Consider the following 27416-nt stretch of genomic DNA (forward strand, 5'->3'; position numbering starts at 1 on the left):
CAGAGTAACCATGCGATGGCTGGGATTGTAGGCCGCCTTAATTCTGTGGTGTCTTATGGAGGGGGCGAGGAGAGGATGTACCTCTGCTGTCTTCCAAATGCCAAAAATACTCAGAACAAGGGAAAAAAAAAATCATTACGGAAAAGTAGGAAAGAAAAGCAGCCACAGAAATAGATTAAGGAGAAAGAACCAAGATCTGTGATGAGGAAGTTGGAAAGAGAGGGAGACTGAGAAATAGCAGTATAGAGGTGGTGAAAAAAGTTTTCAAGCACAGTTGCTTCACAGTACCCAGAGCTGTTAAGAACTGATGAACCTGAGGTGGCAGGGCAGGCTGGAAGCAGTTTGGGACTGTAAGAAGGTGAGGCAAGTCAGGGAGGTCGGGAGGAAGTTCAAATCTCAAGAGAGCCAGACACTGAGCTAGAGACAGCTGTCTGCCTTACTGCTGCGCGAGGGCCAAGTCCAACCTTCAGACTCCCCGGAGTTGTGGTGTTGGTAACATGGGAACGAGTGAAGTAAATCATCAGCACCCTTAGTGTTAGCTTTAACTGAGGGAAAAACAGTCTTGACAGTCTACTCTAATCGCTGGTGACAATTTGTACGTTGTCACCAACATATGTACTGCCTATTTTGCATTTGGGTTAGACACACAGTCTGTCTAGGTGACGTCTTCCTGAGTGGTTATTAGTGAATACTGAAGAAACAACTGCAGTGTTGGAGTCATACAAGAAATTATTCTGAGTAATACTCTGTCCATAGGACACTTGGTCACTTCACAGTTTGTTTTTGGATTGTTCTTTTCAAGTCGGAGTGTTCAAGTCCTAATGTATGTATGTATGAGATTGTGCCAGCCACCTCTTCATTGTACAAAGGGTCTGGTTTTTCATGCATTCCATCTCCTTTTTTTTCTTAATGTGACATTAAACCACCAGAAGAGCCTTTTCCTTATTCCATAAAAGGTTAGTTTGAGGTGTAGGTGAAGGAATGTGTTAGAGGATTGGGGATTTCTGTTAAACTCATGTATTCTATGTCAGCTGTAGTATTTCTGGAAAGATATATCCTCATGCTTATAGACGTGGGTTGAAAAAGTGCCTAGAATGTGAAGTTTCTTGAGCACAGCAGGTTAATGTCACAACATCTGAGTACTGGCCTTCTTATAAACATTTGTTGGGATACATTTGTCTCCTACAACATCTACAGTTTCACTAGTACACCATTGTTGCCTTTTATAAGGTAATGTAGATATTATCGGTTTATGACTCTGAATACTGTTTTCTGACATAATAACTGATAATCTTGTGTGTTGTGTTGGCTTTCTTTTTTTTTTTTTGTCATAGGAATTGGATTTGGAAGAAAGACTTGGTGAGTTGGATCTTAGAAGTGATTCAGATGTTCCTGATGTTCCTCCACCAACAGACAGCACTCCAGAAATCCTCAAAAGGGCTTTGTCAGGCTTGTCTGCCAGGTACGGTAAAACAAACAGTTCTCAAATTTAATAGCTGCTGGCTAAAATTCTTACAGATTATGTTGCAGTTTTAATTCTTACAGATTGTACTGCAGTTTTACATTTCATATGATACACGTGAAAATTCAAGGATAAATTTTTACTGGATATCATTGATTTATTTATGCTTTGATAGTCCCTTCAGTGTACTATTTTTTGCATATACCTGAAGATGGCCCATTGCATGCATTTCTAAGTAAATCGCTGCAATGTTTAGCTAGAGTTTACGTAAACATTTGCCATTGCTCAGTCTGAGCATTGCAATAAAATGGGCTAAAGAATAGTCATTAGGTTTGATATACAGAATAACTATTTCTGGGGGTTATAATAAACTGATTTCCTATATCCAGGGTTAAGGGGGGGCAGTATTTGTGCATAAATGAAAAGGGAAGAAGTGTAAATTCTCTGGGTGAGCTTTTCTAGCTTTTTGTGACAGCATTTCCACTTCTAAATAATTTTTCTCTACAGTTAAGTACAACATAGCTTTTATTTTTATACTTTTTAAAGCAATGTTTAATTTTTCCTGCCGTCTCTTTTCAAACCTAGGTTTCTGCCTCCAACCCCTGTTCACAGGAGCTTAAGGGCTAGCAAATGCAGGGGGCAGGGTGGAGGGTGTATGCGTGTAGATAGACAGATAATTGTGGGGACCTGCATATTCATGGAGGCTAACAAATAAAGTTCCTAGTATAATTTTGTATACTCTCCCTTTACAACACTTGATCAGTCAAACCCTTTTGGAGGTGGCAATTCGCATTACATTTTTTTTCACTAATGCAATGAAAGAGCATTTAGGTGTGTGATAGATCACATACCAAAGAACTACCTAGTAAAATGGATGTATGTATCATATGTACCTTATACTCAACATAATAAACCAAGCAATATACAATGTATATTTTAGATGCAATTTAGGTCTTGCAAGAGTCGGAAGAAGGACCTCCAATCCAGACTAAGATTAAAAACTTCCAAGTCCTTGTAAAAAAAAGATGATCTCCAATAGGTATCTCCAGTAGCAGTGTGAAACTACAGCTTTTTGACTTGCTCCTTTTCTAATCTGTTGTCTGTTTCTGCTGTGATGTCTGGGAACTATAAACAAACTTATTGTTCCCAGGTTTCAAAAAGCATGTTTCTAAACTGCACCAGCTGCAAGCAGAATGTGACGTTCTCTACTGCCATCACACTGCAAGGAGTATCTAGTTCCTGTCACTGTCAGAGTTCTCTTACCATATTAAATGTTGTGGAAATCTTAGGTCTCCGAATCAGACTTGTTCCAAAGGGCAGTTGCATGGTGATACCTCAAAGCCTGCAACTAAGAGGCACAGGCGAAACCTTTCCTGTTTCACATGCTTGAAATTCTTTATTGGAGTGTTTGGACAAAGGTGCTTTGAGTGCAAAATTAAATTCTTGGTGCTTTATGAATTCTAGATTCAAAATTACCTGCTGGTTTAATACCTGGCAGTCCCACCACAGCTGTTGTCATAATGCCCAACATGAGTGAGTTGCACTGTAACTCTCAGAAATATAGTTTCTCTTTGTATTTGGCCTTTAGAGGAAATAGTATCCGTAACTTTCCAGTGGAGACGTAGGACACAATAAACTTGTCAGGTGGCTTCCTAGATTCTGGAGCTTGTTGTCTTACTGAAGCTGTCTTTCCAGTGCTGTGCTTTTCAACACCCTCAAGATACTATGTGGTATTTAACATTATTCTTAAGGGAAGTTGAATTCTTCTAAAGGAGTCTTGCTCACTATAGATATGCCACTAGGAGCAAGCTACTACTCTATAGTCCACGTCACAGAAGAACATAAAGCAGCTATTGCAATAAAGCCTGTTGTGCCTTTGTTCTGATACTTAAGGCAAATCCAATTAGTGTCTTTAGCTGCCATTAACCTGCCGATGAATAACATCCTTGAAAACCAAATTAATATAGTTGAAGTTTACATTAAAACTGGAGTGTGATGCAAAACCTACAGTGACCCCTGAATCAGGTGTATCTCCTGATGCAGCAATGAAACACAAGACTGATACAAAGCAAAACACTAGAAAGAGTTTCGTTAAGCTATACTACGTTTTTTTGTGTTTAGCAGTAACTTGTGATTAGTTGGTTCAGTGTACATTTAGAGGCAAAATTCTTGAAGGGAAAAACACAGGCAAAAGAGGAGAAAAACTTACTGAAAAGAAATACGCACAATAAAATACAGACTATTGATAACTAGAAACATTTTCATGGCAGAGTGGAGCGTGTGATGAGTTTTTTTAAAATGAACTGGGCTCTTGATTTTTCCTGATACCGGCCTTCAGGGGTAGGGGCTTGGAGGGGTGGGAAATAACACTAGAAATGATGGTTACTCTAGAAATTACCAAAAAAAAAAAACCAACCCAAACCCAACAGCAAAGACTTCCCAGTTGTTTGGGTTTTTTTAAAAATAACTCTTATTTTTTTGAAGAAGGCATTCTGCACCTCGAGTACTGTGTTCAGTTCTGGGCCCCTCACTACAAGAAAGACATTGAGGTGCTGGAGTGTGTCCAAAGAGCAATGAAGCTGATAAAGGGTCTAGAGAAAAAGTCTCATGAGGAGCGGCTGAGGGAACTAGGACTGTTTAGTCTGGAGAAAAGGAGGCTCAGGGGAGACCTTATCGCTCTCTACAACTACCTGAACAGAGGGTGTAGCGAGGTGGGTGTTGGTCTCTTTTCCCAAGTAACAAGTGATAGGACAAGAGGAAACGGCCTCAAGTTGCACCGGGGGAGGTTTAGATTGGATATTAGGAAAAATTTCTTCACTGAAAAGGTTGTCAAGCATTGGAACAGGCTGCCCAGGGAAGTGGTTGAGTCACCGTCCCTGGAGGTATTTAAAAGATGAATAGATGTGGTGCTTAGAGACATGGTTTAGTAGTAGAATTGGCAGTGTTAGGTTAATGGTTGGACTCGATGATCTCAAAGATCTTTTCCAACCTGAATGATTCTATGATTCTATGGTAACAGGGATTTCTATTCTGCTTTCCTTAGGTAGCACAAGCAGCTGTGAAGGTCTACAAGGGCAAAAGAGTACAGCTAGTTTGGCCCATCACCCCTCATTGTCACATGTTTTCCTGTCCTGGTTCCAGTGCTCACAAGAGCACAGGATTGCTTTCAATAGATAACCCTCCACCTGGCAAAATAGCTACTTTACTGCTACGGAAAGTTGGTGATCGCCTGGGTTTTTTTTTTCTGTTACTCCTCAAAGAATCGTATGCTTTTTACCTGGCAGCCCTTCTTTCATATGTAAGCCATGGGTGGGCTGGGCCCCCATCAATCTTGCTGATTATGTGATGCTTTTTGAGGGTCCTGATGTATTTTCACAGGAGCTTCAATATGGGGTTGATCCATTTAATTGCAAATGACATTTCCGGAGGCGGGGAGCATGGGGGAAGAAGAAAGTGGCTAATTTTAATTTCTTTTACTGTGTATTCTATTTAGTTGGCTAGTTGGTTGATTCTGTGTTTCTTGCTATGTGTTTTATTAAGCACGAAAATTTTGGGAACTCCCACTGTTTCTAATACACTTTCATCTCTAGTTAGTAAAGGAAGTGGCATTTATTTTCATTTATAACTGCTTGCTTTTTATTCTCTTTTTTTTAAATAGATGGAAAAATTGGTGGATTCGTGGAATTCTCACTCTAGCTATGATTTCTGTGTTTTTTCTGATCATATACCTGGGATCATTTATGCTGATGCTTCTGGTAAGTTTGTTTAAATACATTCTCCCATTTAAGAGTTACTTGATCTCTTCGTTCATCATGCCTAAGACAGCTGGAAGCACAGACAATTCAGAGCAATTTGTCTCTTACTTGTGTAAACGTAAATAATTTTGAAAAACACTGGACAGATTCACAACTGGACCTTGTGGATTAAGGACTTCTTATATACTGTAATTTTTTTTTTTTTAAGTAGTAATTAAAGTAACTCTAAGAAGTTGAACGATTCTTGCCTTGAAGTTTACTAAACTACTGTCATCCATTTCCTTGTCCAGTTCCCATCACCTACTGCTACGTTCTTTGAGGTTTGTTTTTAAAACAACAACAACAACAAAACCAAAAACCAAAAAAAACCGAAGACATAAGAGTTTCATTTTTGAGGCTGAGGAAAGCAGGCAGCTCTGGTCTGCTGTCTGTGACTGGCACTGAAAGGCTGTCCTCAGGCATGCTCCATTACTTACCTACTCCTCCCCTCCCACAAGGGACTGCCTTGTGGCCTTGGGTTTATCTGTAGAATGGAGCTAGATCACTTTCCAAGGTACAGAGATGAAGTTCATTTTTAGCTCATGAAGTGAAATAATAATAATAATACACCCTGCATACCCAGTCAGCTTTTACTGCTTCTTTCCATCATTTTTATTGCTGGTATTTTTTATTGAATAATGGTTTAACTATCTTTCCCAGTCATGGCAAGTAACGGGCGGGGATGTGGCTTCTAAAACACTGAAATTGGTCCTTCTGGGTAACTGCTTTGATTTTGACTCTAAGTTTGTGTAACTGTCAAAATGTGCTTTTACTTTTTTCATGGCCTCCTCTGAAACACCTTTTGGATTGTATTCATAGAATCATTTAGGTTGGAAAAGACTTTTAAGACCATTGAGTCCGACCGTTAACCTAACACTGCCACGTCTACCACTAAACCATGTCCCTAAGCACCACATCTACACGTCTTTTAAATACCTCCAGGGATGGTGGCTCAACCACTTCCCTGGGCAGCCTGTTCCAATGCTTGACCACTCTTCCAGTAAAGAATTTTTTCCTAATATCCAATTTAAACCTCCCCTGGCACAAGTTGAGGCCATTTCCTCTTGTCCTATCACTTGTTACTTGGGAAAAGAGACCAACAGCCACCTCACTACACCCTCTGTTCAGGTAGTTGTAGAGAGCGATAAGGTCTCCCCAGAGCCTCCTCTTCTCCAGACTAAACAGTCCCAGTTCCCTCAGCCGCTTCTCATGAGACTTGTGCTCCAGACCCTTCACCGGCTTGTTGCCCTTCTTTGGACACACTCCAGCACCTCAATGTCCTTCTTGTAGTGAGGGGCCCAAAACTGAACACAGTATTCGAGGTGCAGCCTCACCAGTGCTGAGTACAGGGGCACGATCACCTCCCTACTCCTGCTGGCCACACTATTTCTGATACAGGCCAGGATGCCATTGGCCTTCTTGGCCACCTGGGCACACTGCCGGCTCATGTTCAGCTGGCTGTCGACCAACACCCCCAGGTCCTTTTCCTCCGGGCAGCTTTCCAGCCACTCTTCCCCAAGCCTGTAACATTGCATGGGGTTGTTGTGGCCGAAGTGCAGGACCCGGCACTTGGCCTTGTTAAACCTCATGCAGTTGGCCTCGGCCCATCGATCCAGCCTGTCCAGATCCCTCTGCAGAGCCTTCCTACTCTCAAGCAGATCAACACTCCCGCCCAACTTGGCACCGTCTGCAAACTTAATGAGGGTGCCCTCGATCCCCTCATCCAGGTCATTGATAAAGATATTAAACAAGACTGGTCCCAAAACTGAGCCCTGGGGAACACCGCTTGTCACTGGCTGCCAACTGGATTTAACTCCGTTCACCACAACTCTTTGGGACTGGCCATCCAGCCAGTTTTTTACCCAGTGAAAAGTACACCAGTCCAAGCCATGCGCAGTCAGTTTCTCCAGGAGAATGCTGTGGGAAACGGTGTCAAAGGCTTTACTAAAGTCTAGGTAGACAAACAACATCCACAGCCTTTCCCTCATCCACTAAGCGGGTCACGTTGTCATAGAAGGAGATCAGTCAAGCAGGACCTGCCCTTCGTAAACCCGTGCTGACTGGGCCTGGTTGTTCTGTACATGCTGTGTGATGTCACTCAAGGTGATCTGCTCCATAACCTTCCCTGGCACCGAGGTCAGACTGACAGGCCTGTAGTTCCCTGGATCCTCCTTCCAGCCCTTCTTGTAGATGGGCGTCACATTTGCCAACCTCCAGTCAACTGGGACCTCCCCAGTTAGCCAGGACTGCTGATAAATGATTGAAAGTGGCTTGGTGAGCACTTCCGCCAGCTCCCTCAGTACCCTTGGGTGGATCCCATCCAGCCCCATAGACTTGTGTGTGTCTAAGTGGTGTAGCAGGTTCCTAACCATTTCCCCTTGGATTATGGGGACTTCATTCTGCTCCCCTGTCTTCCAGCTCAGGATGCTGGGTACCCCGAGAACAATTGGTCTTACTACTAAAGACTGAGGCAAAGAAGGCATTAAGTACGTCAGCCTTTTCCTCATCCTTTGTCACTATGTTTCCTCCTGCACCCAATAAAGGATGGAGATTATCCTTAGCCCTCCTTTTGTTGCTAATGTATTTACAGAAACATTTTTTTATTGTCTTTTACGGCAGTAGCCAGATTAAGTTCTAGTTGGGCTTTGGCCCTTCTAATTTTCTCCCTGCATAACCTCATGACATTTTTCTAGTCCTCCTGAGTTGCCTGCCTCTTCTTCCAAAGGTCATAAACTCCCTTTTTTTTCCTGTATTGTCTTGAGAGACTGGAATGCTGTTTCACCAGTATTATGTTCTGCATTACGGTCTCTACATATGAATTAGTGTGGTTTATATTTCCTGTTTTCAGGTGAATGACATAACAAACTAGTAATTCATTGTTTCATTGGTGGAGGATTTTCTTTTTTGTGTGTGAAGAAAAAACAAAAAAAGGCCCCTTAAAGTGTAAGTCATTGTAGAGAGATACTTTTTTCACAATTCTTCCTTTAGTAGTCTGTTACACTTGAGAATGATGATAACGAATGAAAAGGAACTATCAGTTTGCAGTGTGATTCGGTATATTCATGGTATACTCTGAGATTGCAGTCATGGGCAAAGCTGTCAAGAGATGAACCAGAAAGTAATTAAAGTTAGTATAGAATTGGAATAGAGTTCTTCCTCTGTTGCACTATAAAGCAAAAACTCTGTCTTCTAATATAATAAGCTGTTCATAAAGTTGACATTTGAGACTACATAAAAAGAAGAATGGAGGGAAAAACCAGTTTTGTTCATGAATTATTTCATTTCACATGAATCAAATAGCTTACATTTAAACAAGAGTTGTCGTGCTAAAATAAAATCTTAATACTGAGACTGAAAATGCACAGAGACTTGTAGGAAGGGTAATCCAGTGAAGTTTGGAGGACAAGCCCTGAGACTGCTCTAAAAAGTTGGGAGGCATGTTTTATGTTTGCCTGCTGCTAAGGTAACAGGCACAAGCTTCCATGCCTTTGGACCCCAGTGTCCTTTTCCACTGTAGGTGCAATCTTTTAATGTTGCACTCGTGTATAGCGTTTAAGTTTTATAATGTAGGCCAAGCAGAAGAAAGAGCACGAGATAGGGGAGCTTCAGAATTAACTCACTGCGATGGTGTAAGACTATTCTAAACTGTGTTCACATGTTGAGCGAGATGAAATTTATTCATGAATGCAGGTGGTAAGAGAATACTGCAAAGCCTCGCATGCCGACACGCGCAATACATGTGGGTAGATTCTTACTTCTGCCTCTGCACAGGATTACTGATGACCTGTGTTTGGCCATACTTGATATCTGGGCAGGGCGATCTGCTTGGTGACTGTGGATTAGACAAAACCGGCAGAGAGTCCTTTGGAGCCCAAAGACTGATAGGTCATACTACCAGACTTGCACAGGCAAGCACTGAAGTAGTGAGATCGGCAAAACAAAATGAAGGCCGTGGAGGGTGTGACATTCAGACCTGCGTTAGACGAGCTTTGCTTCTCATCATCAATTGGATGCAATTGGAAGACCTGGGTATCCAAGTTGTGTTGCACAGCTAGTTTTTTCCATTGGGCCTAGAAAATATGTCTTAAACTAAATTTAAAGATAAAACTTAGCCAAAAGAAATAGAAAAGCCTTCTTTACAGGAAGTACTTTTGACCTGCTGCCAAACTGTTTTAATGAAGAAAAGTCAGGAGCTTTCCCTTGTTTCAAGAGCATATTCTTGCAGCTAGCTGTTGTGGTTTAACCCGGCAGGCAGCTAAACACCACACAGCCATTCGCTCACTCCCCCGCAGTGGGATGGAGGAGAGAATTGGAGAAAAGGTAAAACTCGTGGGTTGAGATAAAGACAATTTAATAGGACAGGAAAGGAAGGGAAAATAATAGTGATGAAAGAATATACAAAACAAGTGATGCACGATGCAATTGCTCACCACCTGCTGATTGATGCCCAGCTAGTTCCCGAGCAGCAGCCGTGCCTCCCCAGCCAACTCTCCCCAGTTTTTTTTGTTCAGCATGATGTCATGTGGTATGGAATATCCCTTTGGCCAGTTTGGGTCAGCAGTCCTGGCTGTGTCCCCTCCAAGCATCTTGTGCACCTCCGGCCTCCTCACTGGCAGGGCAGCATGAGAAGTTGAAAAGTCCTTGACTTAGTGTAAGCACTGCTCAGTAACAACTCAAACATCAGTGTGTTACCAACATTATTCTCATCCTAAATCCAAAACACAGTACTATACCAGCTACTAGGAAGAAAATTAACTCTATCCCAGCCGAAACCAGGACACTAGCCGAATGTGGTTTTTCACAGCATGCCTAGTGGTTTTGAGGTTTTTGGGGGGGTTTTAAATGGAGCTTTAGTTTTCCTTGGGCTTGCTTTGAAGCTGTCTGTTTTCTGTGTGGAATTTGAATTCAGAATAATTTCTCCCCTTAATGCAGGTTGCAGTACTACTTACTGCCTTTAAGAGACAACTGCAGTGTATTTACATAGTTTTTTTATTTCTCTTATTTTAGGTCTTAAGCATCCAAGTGAAGTGTTACCACGAAATCATTACTATAGGTTACAGAGTCTACCACTCGTATGATTTACCATGGTTTAGATCCCTCAGCTGGTGAGTAGCAAGCAGGAACATCAATAAGTAGGGATGTGTAACTTAAATCTTCATGTTCTTCATATCCTGTCATGGTGAAATGATAGCTTTGTAGGTCATGTGTGGACATAAAACTTGACATCTGCCTCTAATACAGGATTCTGTAGTTGTCGTCCATCTGTGAACTTGGACAAGTCAGTTGGTCTTTTACTGCTTCAATTTTTTTCCTTGTTATAGATATGTATATATGTACACATATATATATGCATGCATATATGCTTTAAGTCAGAATTAAGCATGTGTAAGCTATCTAAAAATGTGCATAGCCAAATAATCACCTGACATGTATTACCTGAACTGCTTTGATTTTTTTTTTTTTTTTTGTGGCTGTTAACCTTGCACAAGAAATAAATAGAACAGGTACCTTAAAGGCTCCTCTTCACACACACAGAGAATTAAAATAATAACATACAAGTTTTTAATCCTTTCCAAATGTGCACTTAATCACAGGACTGCATAAATATATTCTTGGGAGATCTTCTGAAAGCCAAAAGACGAGATTAATTTTTCTGGCAAATCCCAGATACCTGTGACAATGTCCAGCTTATGTAGGGCTGGGTAGAACTGGGGAAATCAATTCTTCTTCTGAGTTCTGGGAGGAAAAATAAAGGCTTTTGATTAGAGTCAGCGTTATGGGAATGTGTTGGGCACATGTAATATCTAAGGTGCTTAAGGACATAATTCTTCAGACATGACCTATGTTGTGTTGTTTTGGTTTTGTGTTGGGTTTGGTTTTTAAGGAATTGAAATATCTAGGTTATTCCCTGTCTCTTGTCACATTGCTTCTTCACTTCTAGAAGCAACTTTACTGTATAATGTGGTGGATTCCTGCTGTCGGCTCTTCTATAAATGTTAATCAGTTCCCCTCTGGTCACTCCTGGATTATCCAGGGGAACTGATCTATTGTTTGCTTTATTCCATGGCTTCTGGATCTACAACTAGAGCAGACTCATACATGAATGATTCTGCGGTCTTGCCAAAATTTTTAGATGTGCACTCTACCACTTAGTCTACTTTGGCAGTTTACCACCGTCGCTTTCATATGTGGAGCTCAAAATCAACTTCTCTGCATTGCTACACTAGTTAACATTAAAGCTCCTTTCAGTCCAACGTCTTGTCACTGAGACTAAATATTAAGACATTTCAATGAGATGAGAGAGTCTTGTTAGTAGTCTGAACATCAACTATTTGGCTTATTTAGAGATGTGAAGGCCTGCAAAGTGAGCGTTAACATCTATTGCGGGGAAGAGAATGAGTACTGATTGCTCTGAGACTATCCAGAGATCCAGTCTTGAATCACAAGTTTTTATCTTCTGTGGCTGACTTTGGTAATAAGCCGAAGAGTATGTTGCCTAGAAAGGTGCATCTCTTAGTGGTTATGGATTTGCTATTTTTTGGTTTTTATTGAGTACTGCCTTGGCATTTGAGGATCCCGTTGTGACTTAAGTCTAGAAAGCTGAGTAACTGAACTTGTGTGAAAACCTGTGACAGAATTACTTGTGTACTGACTGTTTTGACTGAAAGGAAATTCTCTGAAGGTCCTTCAAAAAGAGATGGCTGAAGGTGACACTTCACCTCAGTTGAACCTTGGGTGTGGACATACTCCCACAAAATTGTTTTGAAAAGGTTGTAGTAATAGCTGCATTTACTAATTAGTTGATGGATTTAACCCTGTAAGATTATTGCTTGGTCAAGTGGAGTAGAAGATACAGATTCAGATGAGAATCTTCAGGCCAGATGGCAAAAGTATAGTTACATTCAGATCCTCAAGCCCCATGTCAGATTCACTGTCTTACAACCTCAGAGGATTTGTTATGCAAGTACCTTTTTTTCTGTTTGTAAGGCAGAAATCACAAACTACCCTTATTAGAATACAGGAAAAGAATATGCAGAATTGCTTGTGTCAGTATCAATGATAGCAGATACTTGTTCTCTACTTCTTTTAGAATATCTGAAAAGGACTTGCATAGGTGTGGAGTATTCAATACTGTAGTTAAGGATGAAAGGAATTTTCCAACTGTATCCGGCAAAATGTGTTTGTTTTTCTAGTGCGGTTGCTTTAGAAGAAGTAAATTACAAAAATTGGCTTATTGGAGGAGATGCCGACCCAGAAGTATAAGACTGGATTTATACTTGAATTTTATTTTTATCACGTCTTTTCTACCCTTCTGGTTTTCCTTTTGTGTGGTGTTTTTTGTTGTGGTTTTTATTTGTTTTGTTTTTAAGAATGACACCTAAATATATATTATCTTGTTAAAATAACTGCTAGCTGTTGTATGTTGTAGGTACTTTTTGCTGTGTGTGAACTACTTCTTTTATGGAGAGACTGTAGCTGATTACTTCGCTACATTTGTTCAGAGAAGAGAACAGCTTCAATTCCTAATTCGTTACCACAGATTTATATCTTTTGCACTCTATTTAACAGGTAAGTGTAGGAAATTGCAAAAATGAAAGAACTTTGTGCTGCATTTGTTTCTGTGCTTATTTCTTTTTTTAAAAAAAAAATTGCTCCCCAGCTGTATGCACTTTCAGTTTCTTTTTCCTCTTGATGTTTAAGGAAATTAAGTGTTCGCAGTTCCATTTTTCCTTTGAAAAGATGAATATAAACTTTGCATTCACTGAGAAGAAGAAAGCAGCCTAAACAAGTAGATGATCTTGAGAAAATTGAGCTAATAGCACTCAAGAGAAGTTGGCGTGAATTAATTTTGATCGCTGAAGAACTGGGGCTCAGAACCTCAATACATGAACGCTATTTTGGCAGTCTGTGGAGATGACTTGTATATGTAATTGCTGTGTTAGCAATTACTAGCTGGGCATCAATCAGCAGGTGGTGAGCAATTGCATTGTGCATCACTTGTTTTGTATATTCTTTTATCATTATTATTTTCCCTTCCTTTTCTGTCCTATTAAATTGTCTTTATCTCAACCCACGAGTTTTACCTTTTCTCCAATTCTCTCCTCCATCCCACTGCGGGGGAGTGAGCGAATGGCTGTGTGGTGTTTAGCTGCCTGCCGGGTTAAACCACTTATTGTGCAAGTGTTCTGCTAGGTCTACAGCAATAAGATTTACCAATATATTTTAAACTGATTATTCAAAATGCCTGAAGCTTTATTTTGTCTGCAAGATATTCAGATGCTTGCCTCATGGATAGATTTTTCTCCCTATCCAAAGAAAGACTTTTTAAAAGCCTCTTCTCTAGGAAGAAGAGACATAAACTGGCCGTCTTGTGGGGTATTGCTTTGTGAACATGTAAATATAGTCCACAGTGTTTTCAGCAATGCAGTTAATATTACTTTAGCCTAAAATTAAATCAATTGAAGACTCAGATTGGCCTAAGGGACAGGAGACTGCTATGCTACAAATCCTTGTGAAATATATTAAGAAACCTGATCTTCATGATGAACTGTGAGTTTAATTTTTTTTTTAAACCAGATAAAAATTCTAGTCGATGCTTAGATCGCAAACTTGAATCCAGCTTTGCAAGACTTGACCTTTTTCAGCTGGCTTTGGCTTGAGGAAACTAACTTAACTAATGCCTCATAACTGCTGAAGGGCGGTGAGGGGACAGATGAGACAAGCCAGTGATGAACAAAAGCAGGAGGCAGAGCATAGCAGAGCCCCTTGGCGGCTGTCGCATTGGGATCGTGGGGTCACTGAGGGGCTGTCCCCAGGGTTAAGGGTCTTCTGAGGGCCTCTGACCCCTGCTGGCACAGGAAGTTGCCCCAGGGGAGAAGAGGTGCTCTGTTAGCCACCCAGAACATTTCTTTCAGTCAGTTGAATTCTCCAGCGCTTGCGTTGCGTGCAGCTGTATGCCTGTCTGGGGGAAAGGGGCAAGCTGGTCTCTTCCTTTCAATTATTTCTGTTAATTATTAAAAACCAGCTTGTCGACCTGGTTTTTGAGTGGTTTTTAAAGGTGATGGTCTGCTCCCCTAAAAATTGATGTCTATGATGAGACCTTGTAAGTAATGAAATGGATGCTCTTTACTGATGTTAACTAAATCTGGTACTCTAATGAGAATAATTATATATGTACACGTAACTGAATACAAGCAAATGCTCCTAGCAGCAGAGGGATTAAAAGCTGCTTCAAGGGAAGAGAATTACTGGTATATCACAGTTCCATGTAATTAAATATAAGATGGTACAAACTACACTTGCTTTGTTTTACAGGCTTCTGCATGTTTGTTTTGAGTTTAGTGAAGAAGCATTATCGTCTGCAGTTTTACATGGTATGTATTACCCACTTTGCTGCGGTTACTCATGTTATGAATGTCACTAGAAACAGTCATGTCCCTATGTTCATAAAATAGCTTGCAAGAGGGGTGTGGAAAATGTGCTTAAACCGACAGTAACTTGAAATGAAGTCGTGGTGGGCTGTTCAGTATCTGTTCACCTTGCAGCTTATTATTATTATATCACAGGATGTTGCCTTTCAGTCAATACAAGCTGTCATTGGTGAGGCCTTGTGCATATATAATGTGATATGTTTCCCGTAGTGATAGGCTGATACGAAAGAGATTCCTGGAGAAAGGGGTGTGCATCTCCCTCCCGGGTCTGAAGCCAAGTAGTTCAGCATAGCATGAGAAGTGGTTCTTGTGACTCAAGTGTTACTTTGTAGAGGCCCCACTGAAGTACTATGAAGGGAACTTGATCTTAACCCCTATGTGGAAGATTTATTCTGTGACGCTTAACAGCAGTTCTGGTCTTCTGCTCTGCTGTGCCTCAATAGATCATTAATCTTTTAAAATAAACCAGTATTCTCATCTCTTGTATTTGTCCACCTAATAAACAGCATAGTAGCTAATCAAGAGCATGAACTTTTTTCTTATATGTATCTTATAGGTCAAAAACTAATTTTGTAACGTCACAGGTAAAAAAAAAACAAAACAAACAAACAAACCACCCAAAACCAAACCAAAATAAACCCCAAAACACCACTGAATCCCCCACTTCTAATCATAGGAATGATTAGAAGCAACAGTAAAACAGTAATGCAGTACAGCTCCTGTCTTTAAAGAACTTGAGCAGTCAGGGCATTGTGCAACTTTAAAGATTTCCTAAAGCTCTGGGGATGCTTTAGAGAGTTAAGCCCTCTGTTTCTACAGTGCTTTAGGTAGCACTTTACCATTGAAGATCCCTAATTCTAGACTAGGACTTAGCTGAGCCCTGTATGAGATGAGAAAAAAATCTTTTACTCAAAAAAATTTACCCTGTTTATGGGAGAACTTGCCTGACAGGGAGATGCAGCTTTTTTAGGAGAGGTGGTCTTTATCTTCTCATCTGCAAAAAAAGTCCTCATCTTCAGATTGGCACAATCTGAATTATTTTATTAAATATATTAATTTTCCATCATTTTTTTTCCTTTTTCCCTTCTGGAAAGAAGGCAGAAAAAAATGTGGTGTCAGTCATATGACTTGGTGCCTACCCAGAAAACATTAAGGTGTGACTACCTAAGAATTGCAGTAAAACAGAGGGAAACCTTGTATCCACTGTGTGGCAACACAGTGTTTGGACAGACAAGGATAGTAGCCATTTGGGTTTAGGTTGTGTTCCAGTATCACTGTACGATACTAAAAATTTTTCTGCAGAGATGCTTTAATTAACCAGCAGGTAATATTTTCAGAAACCTTTAGTCAGTTCTTGCATCCCCCCTTTCAGCCTTCTTGAGTTGTCTTAACTGGAAGTAGATGCTGGCTGCCATAGGAAAACACATGTGATAAGAGAATTAAATTAGGACATTCCGAGTGTTAAATCGCCCAGACATTTAGAGTGCTTAAATTTGGTGTTTCATGGAAAAACTACTAGTTCTTGATTTAAAAGTTTTTGGAAAATAAAATCTTTACTGGTAAACTGTTTGGACACCACTTTATTGTACACTGGTGCTACAGAATAAACACCAAGTACGTACAGTAATACTGAGGAAAATGACTGTTTAAATGACCATGTGCATAAAAATTTGCTTTGTCTTCGCTAATCCTGAGAATTTTCATGTTTCATAATAGGACTGGTATTCTGTTATGAGAGATATCCACATCTGTGTAACATGACTCTTTCATGAGTAGTTCATTGCCATTTTATTGTTACAGTTCTAACATGTCTGTTATATGTATATACAGAATATCACATTGCTTACATTTCTTTGCTGCTTTCATGCTGAAGGTGTGTGTCTTACTAAATCAGATGTTAAACTGCACGTTAAAAAATTCTGGGTGGAGGTAAGTGATGGGGAAACCTGTTAAAGTTTCAGTACTTGCTTCAGAAAGCCAGCTAACTTGTGATATACTGTATGCACACATTGCATTATCACTAGAACTGGTCTTTCCTTTGAGCTCCTAAGTAGCTCCTCTAGCTGACACGCCAGTATTTATCAAGGTGTACGGGTCAGTGTTTTCACTAACTGTTGTGTTGTTGCATTGTTAACAGTTCGCATGGACTCATGTCACTTTGCTGATCACTGTAACTCAATCTCATCTTGTCATCCAAAATCTCTTTGAAGGCATGATCTGGTAAGGGGACAGTAATAAACCGATTTGTAACTATTGCATTGAAAGGTTGATTCTTTTACATAGAACATGGAGAATAATTGTGGGAACGCTTAAAGCAGCACAAATTAAAGCCGTATTAATGTCTAGCTGGAAGGGGAGGAATTGGGAGCGATGAGGTAAAGGATACAGGAGAGGAAGCAGAAATCTCTTTAACTAGATTGGCAGCCACAAGTACGATAGTTTTGAACAACCACTTCATTTACGTGCAAAGAATAGGATTGCTTGCATGCTTGGTAAAACAGTTTCCATAGCATTTTGCTGAATGGATGAATATCCAGCAATTCTTTTTTCAATTACTTGGGAGCTTCGAGTTGCTCAGAGCTATTGAAGTTGGACCATTTAATTTGAAATCCCCAATCTGGCCACCTTCCCTGCCACCTTCCCTGTTCAGATAAATTCAGATTACTTGAAATATTTTAAGAGTTTAAAGCTTGGATATTTTTGGGTCATCTTAATGCCCCATTTCCAGTGATATATTGAATTCTGATGATGCAGTTAAACTTGATTACTTAAAACGGCTCCTCAAAGAGAAGGATGTGTTTTCCCACCCCTCCACTTCTTTAGGGACAGGGTAAATTACAAGTTGAGACAGAAGGAAGAAGCACCTGGAAGATGATTTGTGTTCTTCCAAGGACATAATACTGCATGTTCTCCTTTTTCTTTTCCTGATATATGTACAACTGGGGAGATTATTGCAGAAAAGACGTGCTTATAGTTGGAAAGAAAACCCAAAGCCTTTGACAAAGTTTGTATAAACAAATTCTTTTCATAGTGATCACGTTCATGTGCCAAAAACTGAACCTAGTTGCCTTGCTAGCCTACTATTTCTCATTTCCACTGGTGCTAGGCAATTTGGCAGATGGTCACAAAATCTGACTTTTAGCTTATTAATACATCCCTGCTTTGAAAAGGGAAAAAAAAAAGGTTAACAGGCTTGAGTACCAAATTCAGATGCTGTCTGCATGCAAAAAAATACTTAGAAAGCTAATGAGGCTGCTCCAAACTGACAAGAGGAAAAAAAGGAAAATTTTCTTTTTTTTTTAAATTTAGGTATCATTAAACTTTACAAGGAATTTGCTTGCTTTGATGTTACCAATAACATTAACACGTTTATATCTGTTGATTTCTTCTTAACTGTGGTACCAGTCTTCAAGCCTGATAAGGAAAAAGCCAGCCTGTTTCACGTTTTAAGCTCATGCACTAAAATCATATTTTAACTTGAACTAACATGGATCTGTAATGGTCTTGATTGGCTGAAGACTAAAACCAGTATAGCTAAATATGCTGTTTATGGGAGAACTAGGTGAACACATTATGAAACATAATTCCTTCTAAATACTACAGAAAAATTTCCCAGAAAGAAATGCTGCTGTTTCAATTTCTGTCCTGTGTTTACATTTGGGCAGCTTTTCTTTTTCTCCATGAAACTTTTAATGTCTTTCTCTAGGTTTCTGGTTCCAATTTCAAGTGTTATCTGCAATGATATTACCGCTTACATTTTTGGATTCTTCTTTGGCAGAACTCCATTAATTAAGGTATGTACTTAGGCACTTCCTCACTAACATTCTTTTACAATTTGTAGCATTTTTGATACTTGTTCGAAAACATGTTCATGGAAAAAATACTTTCCGCTGTACTGCATGATACACATCCTTGCTAAAAAAACAAATTGACTATCCTGTTTCTGAAGATTTGTAAGTGGAAACTGTGATTAATACGAATGTAATATTGACACTACAGTATAATATAGTTCAAGCCTATTGCATCGTTATTTATAATAGCTTCCTTTTTGGAAGCATGTTTACTGTACAGAAACTGTAATTTGAAATAAGCCTCTAGGTCATATATATCTATTCCTCATATGATCTTATTGACGTAGCACTGAGAAGGGGTCAAGTAGTAATCTTCCTATTCTGGTAGAATATGCAAGACCCCACAGAAAGCCATGAAATATTATTTTCATTATGTTGCCATGTTAACTTTTGGGTATTTAGTTGGTTCTGATATTAAACTGCTCCTAAATTGAAAACATGATAGAATTTGATGAAGAAAATAGCTTGCTACGCTGGTCTCTCTAGGCCTGCAGTTATTTGCTGTATTAGTTTGCCAGAATGTATGTAGGAAGCTAGTGTCTCCCGAGGAGTGTCCCCAGCAGTAGTTGTCTAACACCCAGGCTTCTGTCACTATCTAAATGTGCACGTGCTAGCAGCGGTCTCCAACAGAGCCATAGCGTGCTTGTGCAGGTTTCCAAGTCTTCTGCTTGAAGGAGCTCAGCTGCTTAATCCAGGTTAGCTGTGGTCAGAGGCAGGCAGCAGCCTCCAGACGGCAGCAGCAGATGGGAAGGGAGCTCTCTGTTCCCTCAAGCTGCCCAGTGGCACCAACCAAACTGTGGCACTTTCCCTCCCTGCTGGGACAGGTCCTAGCCATACTCCTCTATTTATCATGTTCAGTGGCTGCAGCTGCTGACATTCAGTATTTCACACATACCTTTGAAAAACCAAGTAGGAGCTTAATTTTCACAAACAAGGTCCAGAAATAGAGTAAAAAAGGGTTCAGTGATGCAACTGATGAGGCTAACACTCTCTCTTTTGTGCCTAGCTGTCTCCCAAGAAGACCTGGGAAGGGTTCATTGGAGGCTTCTTTTCCACAGTTGTATTTGGATTTATTGTAAGTAACCACAGGACTTTCCTTGTATAGGTTCAGTCTTCAACTTCCTGGTTTTTACTTGAAGTAAAATTACTGACAAATTTGGTCATCTCAAACTGCTGAAAGCCTAAGAGTTAGGAGGGTTTTTGGCTAGAGAATTCTGCCAATTCGTAACTAGCTGGAAAGGCTAGGCAAGGCTTGCTCCTCTCCTGAATAGGTTATATTGACCATCTTTGCCATTACTGTTAAGATATCTGGAATTGTTTTATCTGTTAGTTGCATCCCTATTTTGAAACTGAAGTTTATTGGTAGCATTATTTATGCTTTGTAAAGTAGTTTTGTATTACATACTTTATAGTGACAGTTCTCCTGAGTAGTTTACACTGACGATATGCATAGAAGATAATAACAGCATACAGTAACTGTTCTGATAAATAATTTATCACCAAGGTCAGCAGAACTTGTAACTGCCAAACTTGGTAGAAGCGGTAGTTCAAGCTTTAATGGAGAAGTGAACTGCAAAGTAATGATGAGTGGTTAACGTTTTGGGATTTTATAATGCAGAAACATCCAGTAGATATGAATCTGAGAGATATGAAAAGGAAAACAGGTTGGGAAATCATCACTAAGCTCATTGAACATCCACATTTGTCTGCCTTGTTGAGGCATTCTCCAATTTAAACAGGCCGATTTTACTCCATTCTGGGTCTCTTTGTTATTAAAAAGATTTTCATTATCCTCAGCTGGCGATGACAAAGCCATCCATTACAGTATATGATTTTTGACTGTAACAACAAATGCCTATTTCAGGAGTCCTTGTTTTGCTTTTCAGTTTTCCTATTTTTTGGCTCAACATCAGTACTTTGTCTGCCCTGTGGAATATAACAGTGAAACCAACAGATTTGTGACAGAGTGTGAACCTTCAGAGCTCTTTCAGATGAAGAAGTACGCTGTGCCACCATTGCTTCAGGCTGTGTTGGGATGGGTAAGGAAAAAACCAAGGCTTTGATTAAAATTGAAATAGTACTTCCCAGCTTGAATGGTTTTCTAAACATTTTTAGAAAGATAGATGAATGCTGGTAAGGCTTGAAGGGTAAGAATTGGTAGCATGAGCCTCTCCATTGCTCAGACGGGGGAGGTGGTCACCCAAGCAGAGTTGAAATGCATTGCTGGAGTCACCCGAGGAAACCCGCCTGTGTTCTTGTGGCCTGTGTTCTCTTTGTGCTGGAAATGGATGTCACTTAAGCATTTTGCAGACAAACCTATTTTTGAAGAGCAACCTTTAAATTTTTGTGGCAAGTGGACAAAGCCTTGTTATGGCCCGAATTAGTAGCAAGCTTAAGTAATCTTGTAGAACTTCATTCCATTTTCAGCTAGTGTGTAACTGCTGTTAGGATTGGACTTTTACTTTTTTCACCACATAGCGTCTTGTGCATTAGTGCCATTACTTCCGTGCTGAGTGAAAAAGGAGTACCAGTAATAGTTCCGTGTAATGTAGTCACCGACCCTTTTCCTCACACTCAGCCTGCAAATTCTTTTAAGTAAGTTGTTGTATCTTACCTGTCAGGAAGTAGGTCGTCAATTATCCTACTATACAAAGCACTGCTTCTGAAGTCACAGGCTCCAGAGGCACTCCAACGGGAAGAGAATACCAAATGCAACCAACACAGTTTGTCATTACCTTTCCTTTAGGGAAAAGAGGAGGTGACTGGGATAAATGCAGAACAAGTGGGTTCTGTAGTGCTCCGCTCACCTGTGCAGTGGCTCCGCACAGAGAGTGAGTGCACAGCACTAGGGAAGGCAGTGGGCTTTACCTGTGGTTACATGGGTGTACCACTGAAGGAGAAAAGTTCATGTGGTTACAAGAAGAAAGCACAAACTGGAAACTGTAGCAACCAAACTTAAGACTAAAAGTAATTAAAGGCTATAGTTGGTACTTAGAAAAGTAAGATTGCATCTAGAAGGAGCTCCGATATTTTCGTACCAAATGAATGTACTGTTGCTTCAGGGACTGTGGGGTTGATTGCAAATTTAATAAGGACTTTTCTGCACAAAAATATAATCTGGACTGAGCAGAGAGAAATCTTACTATGTCCAGCTATATTGTGTATTTTAGTAAAGGGCAAGGCGATGGGAACGGCCAGCTCTGTGCCAGTCTAATAGAGAGCTATCGGTTAACCCTAAAAAGAGATGGTAGTTCCACGTGCAGTTCTGGAGTACTTTTGCCAGGCTCTAACAAGCCTTTTGAGGAGAGAATTAGTTTTAGCACTCTTTATAGAAAGTCAGATTGAATCTACTTTTTTGGGCAATAGCCTGTTTTTGGTTTTCCCTCTGTTAATCATTTCCTGATGTTCTCTCTCAGAAATATGATCAGATGTTATGTTTGGAAGACATTTTGCTTGGTGTCAAAAGATGTTGAGCCTTGTGTTCTCTCAACAAAATTGACTTAATAATTCCAACTCCTAAACTTTTCTGTTTGACCTACTGAATAATTTAGTCTAAAGAAAGGTGTCTTAAGATAACTGCACAAAGTAGTCAAGAAGTTAATTGGTGTTGGCCAGCTGTGATACAAATCAGAAACACAAGGTACAGGATTTTTCAGCTACAGAAAATATAGGTGTTTATCAAGACTTGCCAGCTGAGGTATGCTCTGCTTTAAAGGATGAGGCCAGCATAGCATTCCCCCAAAGGCTGGAGCTTGTACCATTGACTTGAAAGTGCTCAAAGCTAAGTTACGAAAAAAACCCAAACAACCCCAAAACCCAGAATACCCAAACAAACCAAAAAACCCCAGTCAAAAAACCCCAACAAACCCAAACAAACGAAAAAACCCCAGTCAAAAAACCCCAACAAAGCCAAAACACCCCAACCAACCAAAAAAACCCCTTTTTTCTAATCTGTGTCAGGAAGGAAAACAGGTACCCGTTGCCAGTGAAGTCTCTCTTATCTGTAAGAACTTGAACAGATCAAAACAAATTTCAAATCTGTGAACAGGCTGAGGGGAACAATATCTGTTTAAATGCAAACCAAAAAGTATTAATGGGGGTAAACCTTCTATCTCCCATTATTGCCATATGTACACAAAGGTGACAGTATGGCGGACTAGTGCAAAATTCCTATCTATCCTGTGAGAGCACTTGAAAGAAGTGACAGTGAATGGCATAAAGGTGACAAGTTTGTGGAGAGCATCGGGCCGCTTACTAGAGCAATACCAGGAATTTGTGGAAAACTCCTTTGTTTACAGGAAGTGGAGCTGGAAAAGCAGAGCCAGGAAAAGACTAGAGAGTCCCATCGTACGTTATGGAATTAGTAGTTATATTCCTTATGATCAATTAAGGGATTGGCTGAAAACCACATCATTTGTTAAAGTTAACTGCTCTAGCAACCCCGAATAAATCATCCTGTTCACATGACCAGACCTTTCAGCAGCTTTCTACAGTGTTCTGCTTTTCCTTTCTTTACAGTATTACTTTGTGTCAGAAAAACTGGAGCTTTGTGGAAATTTGCTCTGTAACAGCCCCATTTTAAAATATTTAAGCTTAAAATGCCTACAGTCAAACATATTGAAATATAGTGCTAATTATTTTTCTTGTAGGAAATGGTGAATATGTACCCATTTCAGATGCACAGCATTGCACTGTCAACATTTGCCTCGTTAATTGGGCCATTTGGAGGATTCTTCGCCAGTGGATTTAAAAGAGCTTTCAAAATCAAGGTGTGTAATGACTCCTGTAAGCTGGTTTTGTTTCGGTTTTCTCTTTGAATTAGATTAATTGGTGGGTTGGGTTTGTTGGGGTTTTTTTTAATCGTTCATTGTAGTACCTAGTGTTTCTATTAAGGTGCAATGATGTTTGAGCTGTTCTTTAGCATCAGCAGCAGTACTTAGTTTTATCAGATATATGTATGTGTTATTCTTAAAACTTTGCATAATCAACATGTGACTTTAGTGTTGAAATCTAAGAATAATCTGGTTTCATATTTTGGTTGATAATTACTCTTCCAAGTCATGTTGCAGAAGTGGTTTGGACAAGCAAGATGTGAGATATTATACTTGTCATGAAAGGCAATCTGTAGATGCCTAAGAAGCATCAACAGTGGTTTACCCTTCAGATTGTGGCTGGCTGTGTTTTACCAATAGTATTTGTGTCGTATGCAGATGCTGACGTGTCAGGTTCACCAAAGCATGAGATGCTTGGCTGCCTTTGCCAATACAGTGCTGCCTTGCAACAAGAATTTGTATTGGCAAATGATGTGACGTGCTAACTTCTGTTTATTGCAAGGTGTGCGCTGTCGCTTGTGGCAGTGTTGTCCCTGGCTGGTATTAAGTGGCAGCAGGAGTATGGGAAGAGGGCAGCCCCAAATTTTCTCCCGACCTCCTTTATGTCTTGGTAGGACTGCTGTAATTCTTACCCTGTTGCTTGTTGTTCCCTATGTCCACCAGTTTTGGCATGTGCTTTGCACAGAAGCCTCTCTGTTTGTGCTGAACTCCCATTCATGTGCTTGTACTTAACCCCTCTTTCTTATGCCGGTCCGAGCAGCTTGTCCGGCACTTTGCTAGCCACAGCCTCATGCGCTGTCGTACCTGTACGTCCAGGTAGCAAAAGACTGTTTGTGTGAAGAAGGGCTTTTTGGGGGAAAAAAATGCTTCTGAAAAGCAGCACTTATTCTTAGAGTAGAACATTAAAAAGTACATTTTTTTAATACTTCTGGACCCCACGGTGGTGACCAAAGGACTGTCGTGAAGACAGGGGTATTGTGGAATTGTTACTGAAGGCAGCACGTAGGTTGGGTTAGACACTCCATGCCTGCCCAGCGCTGGAGGGCTGGAGTGGCACCGGCACAGGACTGGTTTAACTTGCTGGCAGTTGCCCCACATGACTAAGGTCAGGGTTTTCACCCAGCGAGTACACAAGTGAGTGTGGATGACAAAAAGGATATATGAGGGTAGTTTGACTGATAAAGCTGTTCTACAGACAAGATCGGGTAACACAAAGGCAGTGTATCGAGCTTTGTTTGCATCAGAAACTTTTTTTTTTAAGTAGTGGTAATTTTTTCACTACAGGGTTTTTTGATTCTGTTAAATATATTTATATTGTATGCACACATTATGGTTTTTAACTATGGTTACCAAGAACCCAGTGAAAAAAACAGCAGGCGAATGGGCAGTATGACTTGCAAAGCCAGTGTTAGTGGAAAAAGTCCTCAGGTTACTGCTTCTCCTGTAGCAAATGTATATTCCCTGGTAACAAGTGCTTCAGCAGCAGCCACCAGTAGAGGTGAAAGCAATAAAAGTATTAAAGAGGAGAATTAGATTCTGTAGAGGCAAGAAACGACAGCCATTAGCTTAGGAGGCTTGCTACAAAATGAAGTATGTATAGGCACGCAAGTGTACTCAGTACTGGCAAACCTGCACCTGACCTACCGCTGTCCTCTTGCGTGATACTGTGGACAAGTTGCTTCATCTCTTCTTTTTCTTCTCACCCCTTGACTCACCTTTGCAGTTAAAAACTCCTTTAGCAAAGGAGGCTCTTGCTAACTTTTGGCTCAGTGCAGTGAAACCGTAGCTTGATTGCGGCCTTAATGTGCTGCTGTCAAGTGATACATCGTTAGTGTGTTTCATCGGAATCACTGACCATGATTTTTTTTCTCCTCCCCCTCCTTCACACCCGAAAGGATTTCGCAGACACAATCCCTGGGCATGGTGGGATAATGGATCGCTTTGATTGTCAGTACTTGATGGCCACTTTTGTTCATGTCTATATCACCAGTTTCATAAGGTATGGGCTTTTTACAATATTAACTATTTAAGCTTGCATAGGAGCTGTACCGTAGTTACTTCATACAAGTTATGTTCTGCACTGTTAGCATAGAGGAGATTGCAGGTTTCTAAATCTGATTTATGCAATGATTTCAAATACAGAACTATTAAGAAAACATATGTCACTGCCTAGGATTTGTGTCAGGTGCAAGCTATGCCTTAATGTTTCTGTGACTGCTGTTAAAGGTAACCTGTGTACCCTAAGTACTAGAAAGTTTTGTGTAGCAGCCTCTTAGAAGTTTTACTAGAATTTACTGATTACAGGGAGGTATGAGGATGGGGTTTTGGGCAGGAGGGTTGCAGCAGCATCTGCTTTCCCTGTGTGGTTCCTGAAGAGCCTGTAGGTTGTGAGACTGCAGTTCTTCCTACAAGTTTCAGTATTTCTGTTGCTTGACTTGTGATTTTCGGTTTAAGATGAAAACACTATGGTTAAAGAGAGCAGACAACTTCTTAAAAATACTGCTCATCTTCCCTGAACCATACCAGCTTTCAAGAAGAAATCATGGGAATGACAATTCTCTTACAGTCAGTCATTTTAGTTCCTAGGGCAGGGGGGGATCAAGGGGCTGTAGGTGTCCAAACTGATACATGCCCTTCATTTTGAAAATGCATATGGCTAAATAATTATTAGATACCTAATCAGCAACAGGTTCTTTGCCTCGTATTTGGTCCATCTTAGAAGCAGACTGTAGATAAGAGACTAGCTAAAAATGAGGCTGTTATTTAGAAAAGCTTGGTTTAATTTGCGGTTTTCTTTACCAACTTGACCAACTTTCCCTTTAGATCAATAGTACACAGCTTATCTGGCAACAGATACTAAACTAAAAAAGATCTGTTGATGAAAAATGTTGATTACAGTGATTAAGGATGAATCAGTGAATCTTACTTGTCATAAGCCTTCTGAATATCCCCATTTGACAGCAAATACAAGAAATGCTGTTTAGTTTCTGTTCAGATTGAGCTAACGAGCATGCTTTGCCAGCAATGCTCGCCCATGCATCCTGAGGAGATAGACTGGGAGAAATCCATAACTTGGTGTCCCCAGAAAAGGGAAGGCATTGTTTGCGCAGCAAGAGGAAAATGGAAAGCTGTCAAAAAGTTTCTTTAGAGCTGCTGCTCACAAAAAGAATTTTCTTTTTTCATTGACAGGGGTCCAAATCCCAGCAAATTACTGAAACAGCTGCTGATACTTCAGCCTGAGCAACAACTAAGCGTGTATAAAACCCTGAAATCTCACCTCATCGAAAAAGGGATCCTGCAGCCATCTCTGAGAGGGTAGTTTGTCAAAACAGAGGACTAGAAGAAACTCCATTTACAAGAAGCCTGTGGAAAAGCATTGCAAATGTGCACATAGATAATAGCTAAAGGAAGAGTAGTTTGTGGTCTGGAAGAGGTGAACGTTTCCTGAAATGAATGTGAATGCTATGACTTCCTATTAGGACACAGAAGATCTCTTACTCCTAAAATAATTAAAATGCGTGCAAAGTAACACTACACGTACTGTATATTGTAGTTCCTGAAGTGGATAGCAGCACCCAGCCTGACAGGCTTTGTATTTAAAAAAAAAAAAAAAAAAAATTCACTGTTAGTTTTTAATGAGTTATTTAATACTGTATATCTTAGCCATCCTTTTTTGGACTCCAGTGGTTACGAAGCATAAACAGATGAGGCAGGCAGTCACTTTTATGTAGCCCAGTGCTGAAATGACAATTGGCCAGAAAATACTTGCTAGCCTGGTCAAAGAGGTACTTACAGCCTGCTGTATCAGACTACCTGTATTTCCTAAATCGCTATGAAGATTAAACTTAGCTCTGTTTTTAATTAAACAGCTTGCTTATGAAACTATTTCATGCTTTCAAGAGAAAAGTACCTTTACTGAAGTATAGCTGGGCTGTTTGGGCTGTGGAGCTGCTGTTTTTTTTTGTTAACGTTAGAGATTATAAACAAGCGTCTATATCCAAGAGCAGAGATTACCTGAGAAAATGGGATTCTCCAACCCAGTAAAT

General features: G+C 40.2%; 1 protein-coding gene across 1 annotated transcript; it reads left to right on the plus strand.

Annotated features, from left to right (window-relative positions):
* Positions 1 to 5145: 5145 nt before the first annotated feature.
* CDS1 (CDP-diacylglycerol synthase 1) lies at positions 5146 to 26967 on the plus strand. The gene is made up of 11 exons (XM_075149958.1): positions 5146 to 5217; positions 10264 to 10361; positions 12686 to 12825; positions 14572 to 14630; positions 16825 to 16907; positions 18394 to 18481; positions 19545 to 19613; positions 20425 to 20577; positions 23188 to 23307; positions 25266 to 25369; positions 26560 to 26967. The coding sequence occupies exons 1-11, from the start codon at positions 5161 to 5163 to the stop codon at positions 26687 to 26689; spliced, it is 1101 nt and encodes a 366-aa protein (XP_075006059.1). The 5' UTR covers positions 5146 to 5160; the 3' UTR covers positions 26690 to 26967.
* The last annotated feature ends 449 nt before the right edge of the window (positions 26968 to 27416 follow it).

The sequence above is a fragment of the Calonectris borealis genome, chromosome 4 (genome assembly GCF_964195595.1).
Source record: "Calonectris borealis chromosome 4, bCalBor7.hap1.2, whole genome shotgun sequence".
NCBI classification, from domain to species: Eukaryota; Metazoa; Chordata; class Aves; order Procellariiformes; family Procellariidae; genus Calonectris; species Calonectris borealis.

Bases quoted from the DNA above. Each gene is read 5' to 3' on its own strand.
- CDS1 (XM_075149958.1), top strand. From the start codon at position 5,161: ATGATTTCTGTGTTTTTTCTGATCATATACCTGGGATCATTTATGCTG. The intron at 14,631-16,824 runs GTATGTATTACC...CATTGTTAACAG, and splicing joins ATCGTCTGCAGTTTTACATG to TTCGCATGGACTCATGTCAC. The intron at 20,578-23,187 runs GTAAGGAAAAAA...TTTTTCTTGTAG, and splicing joins TTCAGGCTGTGTTGGGATGG to GAAATGGTGAATATGTACCC.